Here is an 18,842-nt window from a genome sequence, read left to right as displayed (position 1 = left end):
AAAGCACTGGCCTCAGAGAGAGGCAAGAGGGAATGTTTGGAAAGCCAAGGCCTGAAAGAGAGGGGCAGCACAGTGGTTAACACCGCTGCCTCACAGCACCAAGGGCACAGGATCGATTCCACCCTGGAGTCTCTGTGTGGAGATTGCCCTGTGTGGTTCCTTCCAGGAGCTCTGGTCTCCTCGTACAGTCCAAAGATGCGTAGATTAGATGGATTGGCCGTGCCAAAATTGCCCATAGTGCCCAGGGATGTGCAGGCGAAGTGGGTTGGCCATGTGAAATGAAAGGTGACGGGGTAGGGTAGGGGGATGGGTCTGCGTGGGATGGTCTTCAGAGGGTCAGTGTGGACCCATTGGGCTGAATGGCTTGCTTTCACACAATAGGCATTCCATGAGAACAACCTTGGAATAACACGGAGAGGGAAGCTGGAAGTGGGGGGGTGGGGGGGGGGGGGGGGGGAATGCTACAAGTTCTGTTTGGGGGCCAGGGAAAGTAGGGAGTTCTGCGCCTCCTTCAGTGAGCTCTCACCAAAATACAACAGAGCTGGGGCAGAAGTGGCATTATCACTGGACTGTTAATCCAGACTGGCGAAAGTGCAGATGCTGGAGATTAGAGTCACGATTAGAGTGGTGCTGGAAAAGCACGACAGGTTGGGCAGCAGCCAATTTTCTTGCTCCTCGGATGCTGCCTGACCTGCTGTGCTTTTCCAGCACCACTCTAACTTGACAGTTAATCCAGAGACCCAGGTAACATCCTGGGGAGCTGGGTTTGAATCCTGACATAGCATGTGGTGCAATTCGAATTCAGTAAACAACAAAGACTGGAATTAAAAGTCTAACGCTGACCACGATTCCATTGTCGATTGCCAGGAAATACCCATCTAGGTCACTAATGTGCTCTAGGGAAAGAATCTACCATCCTTATCTGGTCTGGGCCGACATGTGACTCCAGACTAACAGAAATGGGGTTGACTCCTAACTGCCCTCAGGGCAACTAGGGATTGGGCAATAAATACTGGCCGTGTGAGGGACACCCACATCTCATGAATGAATAAAGTGGAGAGACCTTAAGCCAGTATGTGGTCTTTGTCCTATTTTAACCCTTCCCCAAGACACCATTCTCTCAAGGATGGGGGATAATGGCTGTAGAAACACCTCGTTCAATAAACATTAGACTAGATTAAATTCCCAACAGTCGGCTGAATTTGGCTGGACAGATCACGTCATGGAATGATGATGATAAAAAATGGGGATAAGGCAGGAACAGGATACTAATTGTGGATGATCAGCCATGGTCATAATGAATGGTGGTGATGGCTGGAAGGGCCGAATGGCCTACTCCTGCACCTATTGTCTATTGTCTAACCAAGGAGTTATAAACAAGTTATACAAATAGTTGTTGGAAAAGTCTATAATTCTCATTGAAGGTAGGGTGGCTGAGCACCATAAATACTTTGCTGATCAATTTGTAAATGATGAGTTTGCATCAAAAAGAAAGGGCCTGTCAAAATCTGTTTGAATTCTTTTGGACAGGGAACATTTAACGGATGCTATTTATCTGGAAGGTGTGTGATTCCTGAAAGGCGGAATTGTTAATAATGCCGAAGGAAGCCATTCAGCCCATTTTTTCTGCACCAACTCTCCAAATGAGCATTTTGACTTTGTGTGATTCTTCTAATTTTCCTCGAAAACCCTTCTACTTCTGTTGTATATATTATTGTGAATACTTGACATTTTGATACTCTTGCATTTTTCCTGATGATGCAAACTGGAAAGTTTCAACAACACAGAATCCCTACAGCGTAGAAGCAGACCTTTCCCCCACTGAGTCCACAATAACCCTCTCTGAAGAACATTCACCCAGACCCTCCCACTATCCCTATCCCCATAACCCGTGAACACTACAGCATGGCTAAGCCACCTAATTTATATATCTTTGGATTGTGGGGGGAAACCGGAGCACCCAGAGGAAACCCACGCAGACATAGAACATAGAACATAGAACAATACAGCACAGAACAGGCCCTTCGGCCCACGATGTTGTGCCGAACATCTATCCTAGATTAAGCACCCATCCATGTACCTATCCAATTGCCGCTTAAAGGTCGCCAATGATTCTGACTCTACCACTCCCACGGGCAGCGCATTCCATGCCCCCACCACTCTCTGGGTAAAGAACCCACCCCTGACATCTCCCCTATACCTTCCACCCTTCACCTTAAATTTATGTCCCCTTGTAACACTCTGCTGTACCCGGGGAAAAAGTTTCTGACTGTCTACTCTATCTATTCCTCTGATCATCTTATAAACCTCTATAGACATGGCGAGAATGTGCAAACTCCATACAAATAGTCACCCGAGGCTGGAATGGAACCTGGTTCCCTGGTGCTGTGAGGCAGCAGTGCTAACCACTGAGCCACCATGCTACTCAGAGGCACATGTCTCTTTTCATGATTTTCAAGTTTTGTACATTCAATGCACTGCCCCTACTTCTGTAACTCTATCCCAGAAGGTAAGCTTAATTTATCTTTAACAGCTCTGAGCTAACCTTCATAGGTCATAAATCCGTACAGTGTGGAAACAGGCCCGTTGGCCCAACAAGTCCACACTAACCCTCTGAAGAGTATCCCACCCAAACCCATTCCCCAACTATAATAGTCTACATTTACCACTAACTAACACATCCCTGAACACTATCGGCAATTTAGCATGGCCAATCCGCCCTAACCTGCACATCTTTGGATTGTGGAAGGAAACTGGAGCAAACCCAGCAGACACGGGGAGAACATAGACAGTTGCCTGAGGCTGGAATCGAACCCGGTTCCCTGGCGCTGTGAGGCAGCAGTGCTATCCACTGGGCCACTGTTCCGCCCTAAAGCTGATTCAGGCTACCACATATGTGTGATTCCTGTGATAATTCAATAGCTCACCACTGCCCCACACTTAGATATCAAACCAGATGGAATACCAGAGAATGGTTAGTGCTTGAGTCATCTAGCAGGTGCCTGCACTTACAAAGGAGAAATCAATTCCCTCAGGCAGATGCAGGGTTTGTGAAAGATGGATTTTTATTTGTGTGTACAGGTGTTTTTGAGGCTTATTGATATCCTGACAGGCAGACAGGCAGGCAGGCAGAGCTGCTGGTGTGTGGGGAGAGGTGACATGCTCTGGGTGAGCTGACAGGACAGCCTGAATGCACTAAAGGGCTGAGCCTGCCTTCACCCAGCTTCAGACCAGACCTGGCAGGGAGCACCTGCTTTTAGGTCCAATCGTCACTCTGCAGCTCCTCTTCCCATCTCGCCCAGCCCTGCCAGCCCATTACCTGGAGATATCCTGAGGCTTAGACACAGACCGTGATTAACTACTACGTATAAAGTTCTAGCATTACTGGTTTGCATTAGATAAGTGAGAAGGCATCGATTTAATGTTCCAGTAGGAATTTTCTTCAGGCAACTGGAGGGTCCTGACTAAAATCACCAGATGAAAAATTGGTATAGAGTGGGGAACAGTGAATGGAGGGGGGGGGTGAAGGGGATAGAGTGGGGAACAGTGAATGGAGGGGGGAGTGAAGGGGATAGAGTGGGGAACAGTGAATGGAGGGGGGGGGTGAAGGGGATAGAGTGGGGAACAGTGAATGGAGGGGGGGGGTGAAGGGGATAGAGTGGGGAACAGTGAATGGAGGGGGGGGTGAAGGGGATAGAGTGGGGAACAGTGAATGGAGGGGGGGGGTGAAGGGGATAGAGTGGGGAACAGTGAATGGAGGGGGGGGGTGAAGGGGATAGAGTGGGGAACAGTGAATGGAGGGGGGAGTGAAGGGGATAGCGTGGGGAACAGTGAGTGGAGGGAGAGTGAGGGGAGAGGGTGGAGGAGCAGGGAATGATAATGGAGGAGGAGTGGGGAGTAAGACAGAATGAACGGGGGAGGGTGAATGGAAAAGTAGTTGTAAGAAGTGGGAGGTGGTGAAGTGTGTAAAAGGAGAACAATGAGGAGAAGTCTCATTTATCTAATTCAAACCTTTGTATCATTATGCAGGTGAAGCAATAAAGCTTTGCGATATCATTTAGAGGATTCTTTGTTGTCGATTGGGCAGTGTACTCATATAGCGAATGATATCCTCCCTGACATTAGCGACAGGGACCTGTGGGTACCATCGTTGAATGGCCTTGCCATCAGGGCCAACGAGAAACTTCTCAAAGTTCCACTTGATGTCAGAGATCTTGAGGGGCTGCCAGAACAGCCTGTCGGGGTTTCCGAAGCTGTTTCCCACGGGGTCGCAGGCATTCTGCTCGAAGCAATAAAAACAGAAAGAATGTGCGATCGATTATTCTTCACTTGCTCTGCCCTGTGACTTTCAACCCATTCCCCACCAGGCAACATATGGGATCATAATGACCTCCCAAACCCCAGACACACAACAGTCATTTCCCTAAGTATTGCTGGCAGTTCCCGGAGAATACTGAAGGCCAGCCCACCTATCCAATCCTGAAGATATTTCAATTTAGACCCAAAGTGTAATGTCTGTTTCTCTCTCCATGGAGACTGCCAACCCTAGAGGGTATTAATGTGGAGGAAGTGTGCTGAGGAAGGGTCAGTGGACCTGAAACGTTAACTGATTTCTCTCCACAGGTGCTGCCAGACCTGCTGAGCTTTTCCAGCAACTTCTGTTTTAGTTTCAAGCATTTAATGTTGACCTTGCTACTCAGAATTAATATAAGAAAAAGATAATTTGTGATCCTGTCTATAATCAACCCCAAGGTTGAGAGAGGCTTAATCTGTATCTGTCAGGCAGGACTAACCTGTGTCATCAATTACTCTTAACTTTGGAAAGTTACAGAATTTGGCGTAATCTTTCTGATCCGGATAGGCCCACTTTATTGGAGAAAGTGAGGACTGCAGATGCTGGAGATCAGAGCTGAAAACGTGTTGCTGGAAAAGCGCAGCAGGTCAGGCAGCATCCAAGGAGCCGGAGAATCGACGTTTCGGGCATGATCCCATGTTTCAGATTCCTGAAGAAGGGCTCATGCCCGAAATGTCGAATCTCCTGCTCCTTGGATGCTGCCTGACCTGCTGCGCTTTTCCAGCAACACATTTTCAGGTTTGTTTTATTCCCAGGCAACCATCCTTGCCATGCGCCTCCGACAGTGCAGCCCTCTCTCAGTACTACTTGGCAATGGGATGATCTTGAGAGACATGGCTTGTGATGAACACCTTGTCAGGGTCTCCCTTACCTTCAGGTATGTGAATAGCTGCTGCTCATTTTCCCCATTCACATCTCCTTTCTTGAACAGTTGGAAGTTTGGAACGAACCCTTGGCCAGGACGGATATACCTGTGACCAAGCGACAACAGATGTGTTATCCATGTAAAAAAAAATAGCAATGCCATGGTCCAGTAAAAGGCCATTCATCCCCTCCTACAGTAGGGGGTACTGTTCTGTGTCTTTATCCAAAGTGGTCCCACACTCAGCATGTTCCCTGGATAGTGACCATGGGCAGGAATGCAGGAGGATTCTCCCAAACACAGGGTCACTCAGACTGACTGTGGTGCCTCCTGCTGCTGTGACCTGGTAATTACCGGGGAGACACAGTGTCCTACCTGCCTATCTTCTTTTCCACCTATCCACTCCACCCTCCCCCTGCCCTATCACCTTCATCCCCTCCCCCACTCACCCATTGTACTCTATGCTACTCTCTCCCCAACCCCACCCTCCTCTAGCTTATCTCTCCACGTTTCAGGTTCTCTGCCTTTATTCCTGATGAAGGGCTTTTGCCCGAAACGTCGATTTTACTGCTCCTCGGATACTGCCTGAACTGCTGTGCTCTTCCAGCACCACTAATCCAGAATCTGGTTTCCAGCATCTGCAGTCATTGTTTTTACCTAGTTAATTTTAACCCTACTGCGAATCCTCTTGCAAGGATGTCTGCCTTGAAGAAGTTTTCCTCCTCTCTCTACAAGAATCTCAGGCAGTCCCTCTCCCACTGCAACTCCCAGATCAGTTCCTCTGCCCTGAAGCTCTTCAACCATGTCCTGAAACAAACTCGCTACCATAGCACATTTGCTTCCTCAGTGCCTGCCTCCGTAACCAACTCATCCCACACGGACACTGGACCACTTTTAAACCAGCAGAGTACGGACCCGAACAGGTCAAATAATACAGACTACAGATTCAAAAACACCAGCAACAGTTCTCCTTCAAGATCTTCCGCTCCACGCTCGCAGCAATGCGCCGGCACCTAACCTCTCTACAGTCAGCCCTGCCTCAGCTGAGGGCCACACTCTCTCAGAATTGCAAAGGACCCACTCTGTACTACATCCTCAGGAGAATTCATACTCTCAACAAGCAGTATTTCAACTCCATCTCAAACATTAAAAACTGTAGGTACAACAAACTTTTATCCACCCACCTCCATAACCAGCGCTCCTCAAACACTCCAGAAGATTCCCCTGGCCTCGGAAACGACATTAGCCATGCGGCTGATGCAGCTACCACTCCCATGCTGATTGATGATGTCACTTCCACCCCCATCATGGCCACTCCCACAGCCACTCCTGCCCCTCACAATTCCTCATGCATCACACGTGACATCACTTCCGCCCCTCACATCATTGCTGATGTCACATGCTCAGTGACAACCACCACCCCTACTGCCGAGTCTGCCACCACTTCCACCCCCACCAACGCCACTCACATGCATTCTGCTGGCACGCCCCCCACATATCCCACTGTCACCATTCCCGGCCCCCAGAACTCTGAGGGGTGCACCACCCCTGCTCATGACTCCACCCCCATTCCCCCCACCATCACACCCACTCCAGTTACTGGCTCTGCCCCCACTCCCAGCTCCACACCCACACCAGATCCCAGCTCCCAGCCCTGCCGAGTTTTCACCATCCCTCCAGATCTTCCCCTCACTGAGGACAAACGATCAGTCCTCAGCAAAGGACTCACCTTCATCCCCGTCCGTCCACGCATCAATGAATTTAATACACGCCGTGACGTCGAACACTTCTTCTGCCGCGTCCGCCTCCGAGCTTACTTTCACAATCAGGACTCCCGCCCACCTTCCGAGGACCCCTTCGCCCACCTCCAACACACTGCATCCACCTGGACACCCCGCGCTGGCCTATTACTCGCCCTCGACCTCTTCATTTCCAACTGCCGCCGGGACATTAACCACCTCAACCTGTCTACCCTACTCCCCCCCTCCAACCTCTCACCCACACAACGCGCAGCCCTCCAATCCCAACCTCACCATTAAGCCAGCAGATAAAGGGAGCGCAGTGGTAGTCTGGCGCACTGACCTCTACACTGCTGAAGCCAAACGTCAACTCGAGGACACCTCTTACTACTGCTTCCTCAACCATGACCCCACCCCCCATCACCAAACCATCATCTCCCAGACCATACAGAACCTCAGGAGATCTCCCACCCACAGCTTCCAACCTCATAGTCCGGGAACCCCGCACTGCCCGGTTCTACCTTCTTCCCAAGATCCACAAGCCTGACCACCCTGGCCGACCCATTGTCTCAGCATGCTCCTGCCCCACTGAACTCATTTCTACCTGCCTCGACACTGTCCTATCCCCCCTAGTCCAGGAACTCCCCACATACGTTCGAGACACCACCCACGACCTCCACCTCCTCCAAGACTTCCGTTTCCCCAGCCCCCAACGCCTCATCTTCACCATAGATATCCAATCCCTCTACACCTCCATCCGCCATGACCAGGGCCTCCAAGCCCTCTGTTTTTTCCTCTCCCGACGTCCCCAACAGTACCCTTCCACCGACACTCTCATTCGTTTGGCCGAACTGGTCCTCACCCTTAACAATTTCTCCTTCGAATCTTCCCACTTCCTCCAGACCAAAGGGGTAGCCATGGGCACACGTATGGGCCCCAGCTATGCCTGTCTCTTTGTTGGCTGTGTAGAACAGTTGATCTTCCGTAATTACACCAGCACCACTCCCCACCTCTTCCTCCGCTACATTGATGACTGCATTGGCGCCACCTCGTACTCCCACAGAGAGGTTGAGCAATTCATCAACTTCACCAACACATTCCACCCTGACCTTAGATTTACCTGGACCACCTCTGACACCTCCCTCCCCTTCCTAGACCTCTCCATCTCCATTAATGACGACCGACTTGACACTGACATTTTTTACTAACCCACCGACTCCCACAGCTACCTGGATTACACCTCTTCCCACCCTACCTCTTGCAAAAATGCTATCCCATATTCCCAATTCCTCCGCCTCCCTCATATCTGCTCCCAGGAGAACCAATTCCACCACAGTACACACCAGATGGCCTCCTTCTTTAGAGACCGCAATTTCCCTTCCCATGTGGTTAAAGATGCCCTCCAATGCATCTCGTCCACATCCTGCACCTCTGCCCTCAGACCCCACCCCTCCAACCGTAACAAGGACAGAACGCCCCTGGTGCTCACCTTCCACCCTACAAACCTTTGCATAAACCAGATCATCCGCCTAATTTCCGCCACCTCCAAAAAGACCCCACCACCAGGGATATATTTCCCTCCCCACCCCTTTCTGCCTTCCGCAAAGACCGTTCCCTCCATGACTACTTGGTCAGGTCCACACACCCCCCCTACAACGCACCCTCCCATCCTGGCACCTTCCCCTGCGACCGCAGGAACTGCAAAACCTGCGCCCACACCTCCTCCCTCACCTCCATCCAAGGCCCTAAAGGAGCCTTCCACATTCATCAGAGTTTTACCTGCACATCCATTAATATCATTTATTATATCCGTTGCTCTCAATGTGGTCTCCTCTACATTGGGGAGACTGGGTGCCTCCTAGCAGAGTGCTTTAGAGAACATCTCCGGGACACCCACACCAATCAACCACACCGCCCCGTGGCCCAACATTTCAACTCCCCCTCCCACTCTGCCGAGGACATGGAGGTCCTGGGCCTCCTTCACCGCCGCTCCCTCACCACCAGACGCCTGGAGGAAGAACGCCTCCTCTCCTGCCTCGGAACACTTCAACCCCAGGGCATCAATGTGGACTTCAACGGTTTCCTCATTTCCCCTTCCCCCACCTCACCCTAGTTCCAAACTTGCAGCTCAGCACTGTCCCCATGACTTTTCCTACCTGCCTGTCTTCCTTCCCACCCATCACTCCCGCCTCCCCCTGCCCCCGACCTATCACCTTCATCCCCTCCCCCACTCACCCATTGTACTCTATGCTACTTTCTCCCCCCCACACCCTCCTCTAGCTTATCTCTTCACACTTCAGGCTCACTGCCTTTATTCCTGATGAAGGGCTTTTGCCCGAAACGTCGATTTTACTGCTCCTCGGTTGCTGCCTGAACTTGCTGTGCGCTTCCAGCACCACTAATCCAGAAGACACTGGATGAGCAATGCAGATTAATGCCCCACTGTCTGATCTGGATCACTGAATAAGCATCTCACTTAGTGCCATTTCCCTGCCTTTGTCCCCCATCTACCTAATTCTCTTTTGAATGCTCTGACTGAATCCTTCTCCACCACACTCTCAGACGACCTGATTGAAGTATCTAAAATGATAAGGGGCATGGGGGGATAAGTTTAAAGGTTTTTTTTTTACACAGAGGGTGGTAGGTGCCTGGACCATGCTGCCAGGGGAGGTGGTGAAAGCAGATACAATGGTCACGTTTAAGAGGGTTTGAACAAGCAGAGAATAGAGGGATATGGACTATGCACGGAAGATGGGATTAGTTTAGTATGTCATCGTGGTCAGCATAGACACGGAGGGCTGAAGGGCCTGTTCTTGTGCTGTACAGTTCTAGCCTGTCTGTTGTATGTTCTTTCCACCTCGGCCTTTAGAATATTCAATGACATCGCCGCCTCCATCTTCTGAGGTAGAGAGTTCCAAAGTTGCACAACCATATGAGAGAGGAAAAAAGAATTTCCTAACTTCTATCCTAAAAAGGTGACCCCCTAATTTTGAAGTAACGTCCTGTAGCTCAGCATTCACCCACACAAACAAGCATCCTTGCCCATCACCTTAGAAACAAGCCCCAGCCTATCCAATCTCTCCTTATAAGGCAATCCACTCAGTCTGCATATCAATCTCATAAACCCCCCCCCCCCCCCCCTGAATTGCTTCCAATGTATTTACACCCTTTCTTCAAAGAGATGGAAACTGCACTGTACTTGAGATGTGGTCACCATGTACAAATGTACAGAATACTGAGAGGCCTGGATAGAGTGGACATGGAGAGGATGTCTCCACCAGTAGGAGAGACTAGGAGCAGAGGGTCCAGAGTGAAAGTATGACCCTTTAGAACGGAGATGAGGTGGAATTTCTTCAGCCAGGGGGTGGAGAATCTGTGGAACTCGTTCCACAGTCGTCTGTGGAGGCCAAATCATTGGGTGTCTTCAAGACAGAGGCAGATAGGTTCTTGATTGGTAAGGGGATCAAGCCGAGGGGGACAAGGCAGGAGAATGGGGTTGAGAAACATATCAGCCACAATCGAATGGGGGAGCAGATTTGATGGGCTGAATGGACTAATTCTGTTACTATATCTTACAGTCCTATGGCGTATAATCCTTACTTTTATATTTAGGATTTCTTGAAATAAATGATAGCATTCCATTTACCATTGTAACCACTTGCTGTGCCTTCATACTAACATTTTGTGATTCTTCCAAAAGAACAGCCAGAATTCTCTGCTCCTCAGAATTCTTTAGTCATTGTCCATGTCCAGACTATCCACGCCTCTCAGTATTCTGTAAGGTTGTACATTGAGACCATATCTCAAATATAGTGCAGTTTCCAGCTCCAAATGCTTTGCTTTCTTTCGGTCCTTCCTGCCAAAGTGACCAAGTTCACGTTCTCCCACACTGTACACCATCTGCCAGACTTTCACACACAATCACTATCAGGCTGCCTTCTGCCCTCTCACCTAAACTATTGATAAGAATTGTAAAAGGCTGAGTCCTGTGAGATTCCACTTATCAAATCCATACAATCTGAAAAGAGACCTATTTAGGCATACACTCTGTTTTCTGTCATGCAGCTATCTATGTTTGTACTCACCTGACGAAGGACCAGTGCTCCGAAAACTTGTGATTTCAAATGGACTATAACCTGGTGTTGTGCAACTTCTGACTTTGTCCACACCAGTCCAACATCAGCACCTCCACGTCATATGTTAGATTATGCTGGAGTATCCTGAAGTGGGAGCAGTTTCTCCCAACTTACTCCATCCAGACCTATCTGATTGTGAATGCATAGAATCTTGACAGGCCATTTGGCCTATCAAGTCTGTACTGACCCTCCATCCCTTTCTCATAACACTGCATTTCCCACGGCTAACCCACCAAACCAGCACATCCCTGGGCACTGGGTAATTTAGCATGGCCAATTTACCCTAACCCGCACACCTTTGGACTGTGGGAGGAAACCAGAGCACCCGGAGGAAACTGAGAATGTCTGTGTGGAGTTTGCACAGTCTCCCAAGGCTGGAATTGAATCTGGGTCCCTGGCACTGTGAGGCAGCAGTGCTAACCACTGAGCCACTGTGCCACCTCTATCTATCAGATCTGCTCTTTTTCAAGGGAAACTGTCTTTACAGCTGAGGTATTCCCTCCCTGAAACCATTCTTGGAAACCTCTGACACCCTGTTTCATATCTTCACATCCTTCCTGAAGTGCACTGTTCTGAAGAGGCTAGAGCCTCTTATCTAAGTGTCACCTGCTCTTGCGCCCCATTACAAGGCTTAACATGCAGTGTACGTTATTCTGGATCAGTGGTGCTGAAAGAGCACAGCAGTTCAGGCAGCATCCAAGGAGCAGCAAAATCGACGTTTCGGGCAAAAACCCTTCATCAGTGAGCTGGAAGCATGGAGAGATAAGCTAGAGGAGGGTGAGGGTGGGGAGAAAGTAGCATAGAGTAAAGTTCAAGGTAGAGGAAATGACCTGGGAGTTGCAGTGGGAGAGGGACTCCCTGAGATTCTTGTAGGCAGGCATCCTTGCAAGAGGATTTGCAGTAGGGTTAAAATCAACGAGGTAAAAACAATGCCTGCCTACAAGTATCCTCTCTCTACAAGAATCTCAGGGAGTCCCTCTCCCACTGCAACTCCCAGGTCATTTCCTCTGCCCTGAACTCTACTCTATGCTACTCTCTCCCCACCCCCACCCTTCTCTAGCTTATCTCTCCACGTTTCAGGTTCTCTGCCTTTATTCCTGATAAAGGGCTTTTGCCCGAAACGTTGATTTCGCTGCTCCTCGGATGCTGCCTGAACTGCTGTGCTCTTCCAGCACCACTAATCCAGAATCTGGTTTCCAGCATCTGCAGTCATTGTTTTTACCTCTATGCAGTGTACTTTAATTAACTGTTCTCTCAACCAGCCCTGTTACTTTCTAAGGGATCTCCATTACTGAAGATAACTTCTGGAATCTAAAGCTATCAATCAAATTTAAATTCCATCAATAGCCCTGGTGTGATTTGACCCCATGTCTCTTGAGCATTATGTCTGGCTCTCAGATGATCAGGGTCAGTGATATTACCACAATGTCACCGTTTCCATGATTATGGGCTACAGCTGGAAATGGCAGTGACTGCTTAGGGGACATCTTTTCTGAGGGGAGTCCTTCCCAGCAGCTGTACAGAGCGGGGCTCGGGGATTGGAGGGGATCACTTACTTACTTCAACAAAGGGAGGATCTCATAGTTTTCAGCAGGTTCTTGTTTGCCGAACTGGTTACATGGGAATGCGAGGATGACGAAATCGTTTCGACCCAGCTCGTCCTGTAGTGCATTCATTCCTACAGAGGAAAAGCACATCTTATTCTGAGAACATTTCGGGCTTGTTCATGAAATGGTAAGATCAGGCCGATGAGTCTCTGCCCCTGTAGCTAATCAAGCGAACTGGTTTGTCCTGGTTAGTGCCCAGCTTCTTGAGTGTTGTTGGAGCGACCCCCATCCAGACAAGGGGGGAGTATTCCATCACACTCCTGACTTGTGACTTGGGCAGGCTTTGGGGAGTCAGGAGCTGAGTTACTTTCTGCAGTATTCTTAACCTCTGAACCGCTCTTGTAGCTGATGTATTTATATAGTATGACCAGTTCAATTTCTGGTCAATGGTCACCCCAGGAAGTTGATAATGTTGGTAACATTATTGAATGTCAAGGAGCAGTTGTTAGATTGTCTCTTATTGGATATGCTCCCAGCCTGGTATTTCTGTGGCATGAATATTATTTATCACATGTCAGTTCAAACCTGGATGTTGTCCAGGTCTTGTTGCATTTGAACACGGACTGTTTCTGTATCTGATGAGTTGGGAATGGTGCTGAACATTGTGCAATTATTGGCAAACATTCCCAATTCTGACCTTATGATGGAGGGAAGGTCATTGGTGAAGCAGCTGATAACGGTTGAAAATATTTGAGGAGCTTCTCAACTAGCCAACTTTCGGTCATTTGGTTTCTTCAGTCAGTTCTGCAGAAGGTGTGGTGTATGTGGATTTCAGTAAGACATTTGATGAGGTTCCCCACAGTAGGCTATTGCACAAAATACAGGGACATGGGATTCAGGACGATTTAGCAGTTTGGAACAGAAATTGGCTAGCTAAAAGAAGACAGAGGGTGGTGTTTGATGGGAAATATTCATCCTGGAGTTCAGTTACGATTGGTGTAACTACTAGCAAGGATCTGTATTGGGCCCACTGCTGTTTGTCATTTTTATAAATGACCTGGATGAGGGCATAGAAGGATGGATTAGTAAAATTGTGGATGATACTAAGGTCAGTGAAGTTGTGGAAGAGCGTAAGGATGTTGTAGGTTACAGAGGGACATAAATAAGCTGCAGAGCTGGGCTGAGAGATGGCAAATGGAGATTAATGCAGAAAAGTGTGAGGTGATTCACCCTTAGAGAGAGTAACTGGAATGCAGAATACTGGGTAGGATCCTTGGTGGTGTAGATGAGCAGAGAGATCTTGGTGTCCATGTGCATTGATCCCTGAAAGTTGCCACCCAGGTTGATAGGGTTGTCAGAGTCTATGAGGTCATGCCGTAGCTCTACAAAACTCTGTGGCCACAATTGGAGTATTGCGTACAGGTCTGGTCACCGCATTATAGGAAGGAGATGGAAAGGGTTCAGAGGAGATTTACTGGGAGGTTGCCTGGTTTGGAGAGAAGGTCTTATGAGGAAAGGCGGAGGAACTTGATGCCATTTTCGTTAGAGAGAAGGTTGAGAAGTAACTTAATTGAGACTATAAGATAATCAGAGGGTTAGACAGGGTGGACAGTAAGAGCCTTTTTCCTCAGATGGTGATGACTAGCACGAGGGGACACAGCTTTAAATTGAGGGGTGATAGATATAGGACAGTTGTCTGAAGTAGGTTCTTTTCTCAGAGAGTAGTAGGGGCCTGGAATGCCCTGCCTGCAACAGAAGTAGACTCACCAACTTCAAGGGCATTTAAATGGTCATTGGATAGGCATATGGATGAAGTGGAATAGTTTAAGATAGATGGGCTTCAGATTGGTTTCACAGGTCGATGCAACATAGAGGGCCGAAGGGCCTGTACTGCGCTGTAATATTCTAAGTGTAATACTGCACTCGAAATGTTAACTCTGCTTTTCTCTCCCCAGATGCTGCCAGACCTGCTGAAGTTATCCAGTATTTTCATTTCTACTTTGCAGTATTTATTTGGCTTTTCCAGCATACATGTAGATTAAAATGCACCATGATTATCACTGTGCCTTTCTGACAATCCTTTGTTATTTCATCCTTTATACCCCACTCTTTAGTTATAACCAGCCACTGGACAGACTGGGGTTTATTTCCTTTGAATCGAGAAGATTGTGAGTGGGCATGATTAAGATTTATAAACCTGTGAGGGCCATAGACAGAAAGAAACCTTTCACCTTGGATGAATCAATGACTGGGGTGGAGGAGCATAGGTTTAAAGGAAGGGACAGGGGGTTTAGATGGGGATGTGAGGAAAAACCTTTTCACCCAGAGGGTGGTGGGGAATCTGGAACTCACTGCCTGTCAGGGTGGAAGAGGCAGAAACCCCCATGGTGCTGATGAAGTACTTAGACGTGCAATGGTGATACCAGGACACTCAGGCTATTGGGCCAAGTGTAGGAAAATCGGATTAGAATAATGATTGTTTTTTGACTGGTGCAGGCAGGATGGGCCGAAAGGCCTTTCACTGTGCTGTAGATTCCCATGACTTTATGAATCCACCTTACCATGTGGTCATGGTCATGAACCTGTACAGCACTCGCACCAGTGACCTCCTGCCAATATCATTTCTCATTCTCCAGCTTAGTTTCCTGAACACAGGCCATCCCTCCACCTTCTCCTAAATTCCTAACTGCCCTGTGACCTCTGAGCAGCACTACTCCATGCCATCGTTCAGCCTTGTCTATGTATTTGTGCTCTCCTGTTTCAGTTTGACTGAGGTACATTCAGATACTGGGCTTATAGTTTCAGTCATTTACTCTCTTTGTAAACTTCAGTCTTATCTGTTGGTTGAGTCTTGGATTTGTGCTCTCTCTCTCTCTGCCTTAGAGACAAAAAAAGTGCAGATGCTGGAATCCAAACTGGACAAATCGAGGCTGGAAGAACACAGCAGGCCAGGCAGCATCAGGAGGTGGAGACATCAATGTTTCAGGTATAACCCTTCTTCAGGAATGAGGTTCTACCCAAAATGCCAATTATTCCATCTCCTGATGCTGCCTAGCTTGCTGTGTTCTTCCAGCTTTCTGCTTGTATACTCACTCTCTTCCTGTCATGGTCAGTTGTTTATTGCCCATATTAGTACCTTTCGCTATGCTCTTGTTCCTACTTTTGAACATGACCACACCTTCCCCAGATTGTGATTCATCTTGCCAAATTTGATTCCTTACCCCCACTATTCATAGAGATGTACAGCATAAAAACAGACCCTTTTGTCCAATTTGTCCATCCTAACCTAATTTAGTCCCATTTGCCAACATTTGGTCCATATCCCTCTAAACCTTCCTATTCATATACCCATCCAGTTACCTTTTAAATGTTGTAATTGTACCAGCCTCCACCACTTCCTCTGGCAGCTCATTCCACACACGCACCACCCTCTGCATGAAAAAGTTCCCCTTAGGTCCCTTTTATAGCTTTCCCCTCTCACCTTAAACCTATGCCCTCTAGTTCTGGACTCCCCTACCCTGGGGAGAAGGCCTTGTCTGTTTACCCTATCCATGCTCCTCATGATTTTGTAAACCTCTATAAGGTCACCCCTCAGCCTCCGACGCTCCAGGGAAAACAGCCCCAGCCTGTTCAACCTCCCCCTGTAGCTCAAATCATCCAACCCTGGCAACATCCTTGTAAATCTTTTCTGAACCCTTTCAAGTTTCACAACATCTTTCCGATAGGAGGGAGACCAGAATTGCATGCAATATTCCAACAGTGGCCTAACCAATGTCCTGTACAGCCACACATGACCTCCCAACTCTTGTACTCAATACTCTTGACCAATAAAGGAAAGCATACCAAACGCCGCCTTCACTATCCTATCTACCGGCAACTCCACTTTCAACGGTTAAAATCTCCACCTCTCCAGTTAGAAAGCTAGAACACCAGCTCCAGCAGAGTTCAGGGGGAGATTACCCTATTGGTCGTGCTCCCATTTTCCCCAGGAGTGATTAAAAAGGGAAGCCAAGCGAGCACAAAGGAGAAGAGAACAGGAGGATAAAATGCTGGCGGGAGATGAAGTACGGTTGGAGACGGATTAGGTAACATATTAACTAGGATAGCTCACTGCTGATTCACAGCACCAGGCACCCAGGTTTGATTCCAGCCTCAGGAGACTGTGTGTGGAGTTTGCACATTCTCCCCACAGTCCAAAGATATGCAAGTTCGGTGGATTGGCAATGGGAAACTGACCATAGCGATTAGGGCTGTGTGGGTTAGCCTAAGAGAAATATAGAGATGGGTGGAGTTGCTGGATGGGATGCTCTTTGAAGGATCAGTGCAGACTTGATGGGCTGAATAGCCTCGTTCCGTACTTTAGGGACTCTGGGGTAGGCCATTCAGCCCCTCGAGCATGTTCTATCATTTATAATAATCATGGCCAATCACATCTCAGACTCAACTCCATTTTCCTGCCTGCTCCTCATAACCCTTCAACCTGTTACTAATTCCAAATCTATCTCCTCCTTTAAATTTATTCAGCGTCTTAGCATCCACCACACTCTGGAGCAGTGAATTCCATAGATTCATGACCCTCACAGAATTAATTCCTCCTCAGAGCAAAGACATGCAGGTTAGGGTGGACTGGCCATGCAAAATTGCCCAAAGTGTAGGTTCGGTGGACTGGCCACAGAAAATGCAGGGATAGAGTGGGTCTGTGTAGGATGCTCTTTGGAGGATTGGTATGGACTAGATAGGCTGAACAGCCTGCTTCCGCACTGTAGGGATTTTGTAAATCATTCTGTTCAAATTCATTTGCTCCTCAGACAGCACCTTCCAAACCCACGATTACTTCTGTCTCGAAGGAGAAAGGCAGCAGGCACTTGGGAACACCAAGTTCCACCCCACTCACCACCCTGACTAGGAAATATATCACTGTTCCTTATTTGGGTCAAACTCCTGGCACTCCCTCCCTACCGGCATTGTGGGTCAACCCACCGCAAGTGGACTGCAGCGATTCAAGACGGCAGCTCACCCCCACCTTCGAGGGCAACTAGGGATGGGCCATCAATGCTGGCCAACCAGCAACGCCCGAGTCCCAGAAATTAATTTTTTAAAAGTCTGCTTTAAATCTGCCAAAGTTGGAAGTCACATGACATTAGACTATAGGCCAACAGGCTTATTTGAAATCCCAAGCTTTCAGAGCTCTGCCCCTTCGTCAGGCATGTGTCTGTGCCCTTCTCTCCCCTTCAACTGATGAAGGTGCAGCGCTCTGAAAGTTTGGGATTTCAAATAAACCTGTTGGACTATAACCTGGTGTCAAAAGACTTCTGACTTTGTCCACCCCAGTCCAACACCGGCACCTCTGCACCAATAAATCTGCCAATGCCTACGATGGATGGAATATAATTGTCAGCACAGTCAGTGGAGCTGCAAGTCATCCTCACCCTTATATTGGGGCGTCAGGCCTCAGAATGTGGCGACATTGACGACCAGGATTAGCTTTCCCGCGTAGTCATGAAAGGAGATGTTTCTGCTTCCGTCTATAGTTGTTGCTCCGTAGTCATGGAACGAACCAGGCGCTGAGCTGTTGCAGTGGGAAGTCTGGAAACAGAAAGGAGAAAGGAGGTTTACTGTCACTTCTCCCTGTGACCTGCTGCTGCACCCAGAGCAACCTGCACCCTCCCGGTGCCCTGGCCACACTCTGTAGGAATCAGGAAGAATACCACAAATTCAGGAGAGAGACGAAGGCTAGAATGATGAGGAAGTGATGACTGCAGATGCTAGAGATCAGAGTCAAAAAGCCTGGCGCTGGAAAAGGGCTTATGCTCAAAACAGCGACTCTCTTGCTCCTCAGATGCTGCCTGACCAGCTGGCCTTTTCTAGAGCCACAGTTTTCAACTAAGGCCTGAATAAGGAAGGCTAACAGGAAAGGATGGAATGCTTCATTGAATCCCTACAGTGTGGATACAGGCCATTAGCCCCAACAAGTCCCCTCCCAAGAGTAACCCACCCAGACCCATTCCCTTACCCTATTACCTTACATTTACCGCTGACCAATGCGCCTAACCTACACATCCCTGAAATACAATGGGCAATTTAGTATGGCCAAACTTTGGACCTTTTAACCTGCACATCTTTGGACTGCGGGAGGAAACCGGAGCGCCTGGAGGAAACCCGCACAGACACGGAGAGAATGTGCAAACTCCACACAGACAGTCG

General features: G+C 48.5%; 1 protein-coding gene across 1 annotated transcript in view; it reads right to left on the bottom strand.

Moving 5' to 3' along the window:
• Positions 1-3,047: 3,047 nt before the first annotated feature.
• gpx3 (glutathione peroxidase 3) overlaps positions 3,048-18,842 on the bottom strand; it is a 30,081-nt gene continuing 14,286 nt past the window's right edge. The window contains exons 2-5 of the mRNA XM_060837424.1: positions 18,068-18,224; positions 12,652-12,769; positions 5,226-5,325; positions 3,048-4,279 (exon numbers count right to left, since the gene is read on the bottom strand). Of these exons, the coding sequence (XP_060693407.1) occupies positions 4,058-4,279; positions 5,226-5,325; positions 12,652-12,769; positions 18,068-18,224 (597 nt within the window). The 3' untranslated portion in view covers positions 3,048-4,057. The remainder of the gene's footprint in view (positions 4,280-5,225; positions 5,326-12,651; positions 12,770-18,067; positions 18,225-18,842) is intronic.

This window comes from Hemiscyllium ocellatum, chromosome 16 (assembly GCF_020745735.1).
Source record: "Hemiscyllium ocellatum isolate sHemOce1 chromosome 16, sHemOce1.pat.X.cur, whole genome shotgun sequence".
Taxonomy (NCBI): Eukaryota; Metazoa; Chordata; class Chondrichthyes; order Orectolobiformes; family Hemiscylliidae; genus Hemiscyllium; species Hemiscyllium ocellatum.
The sequence above is the reverse complement of the archived record's forward strand: the minus strand, read 5'-3'. Positions and strand labels throughout refer to the sequence as shown.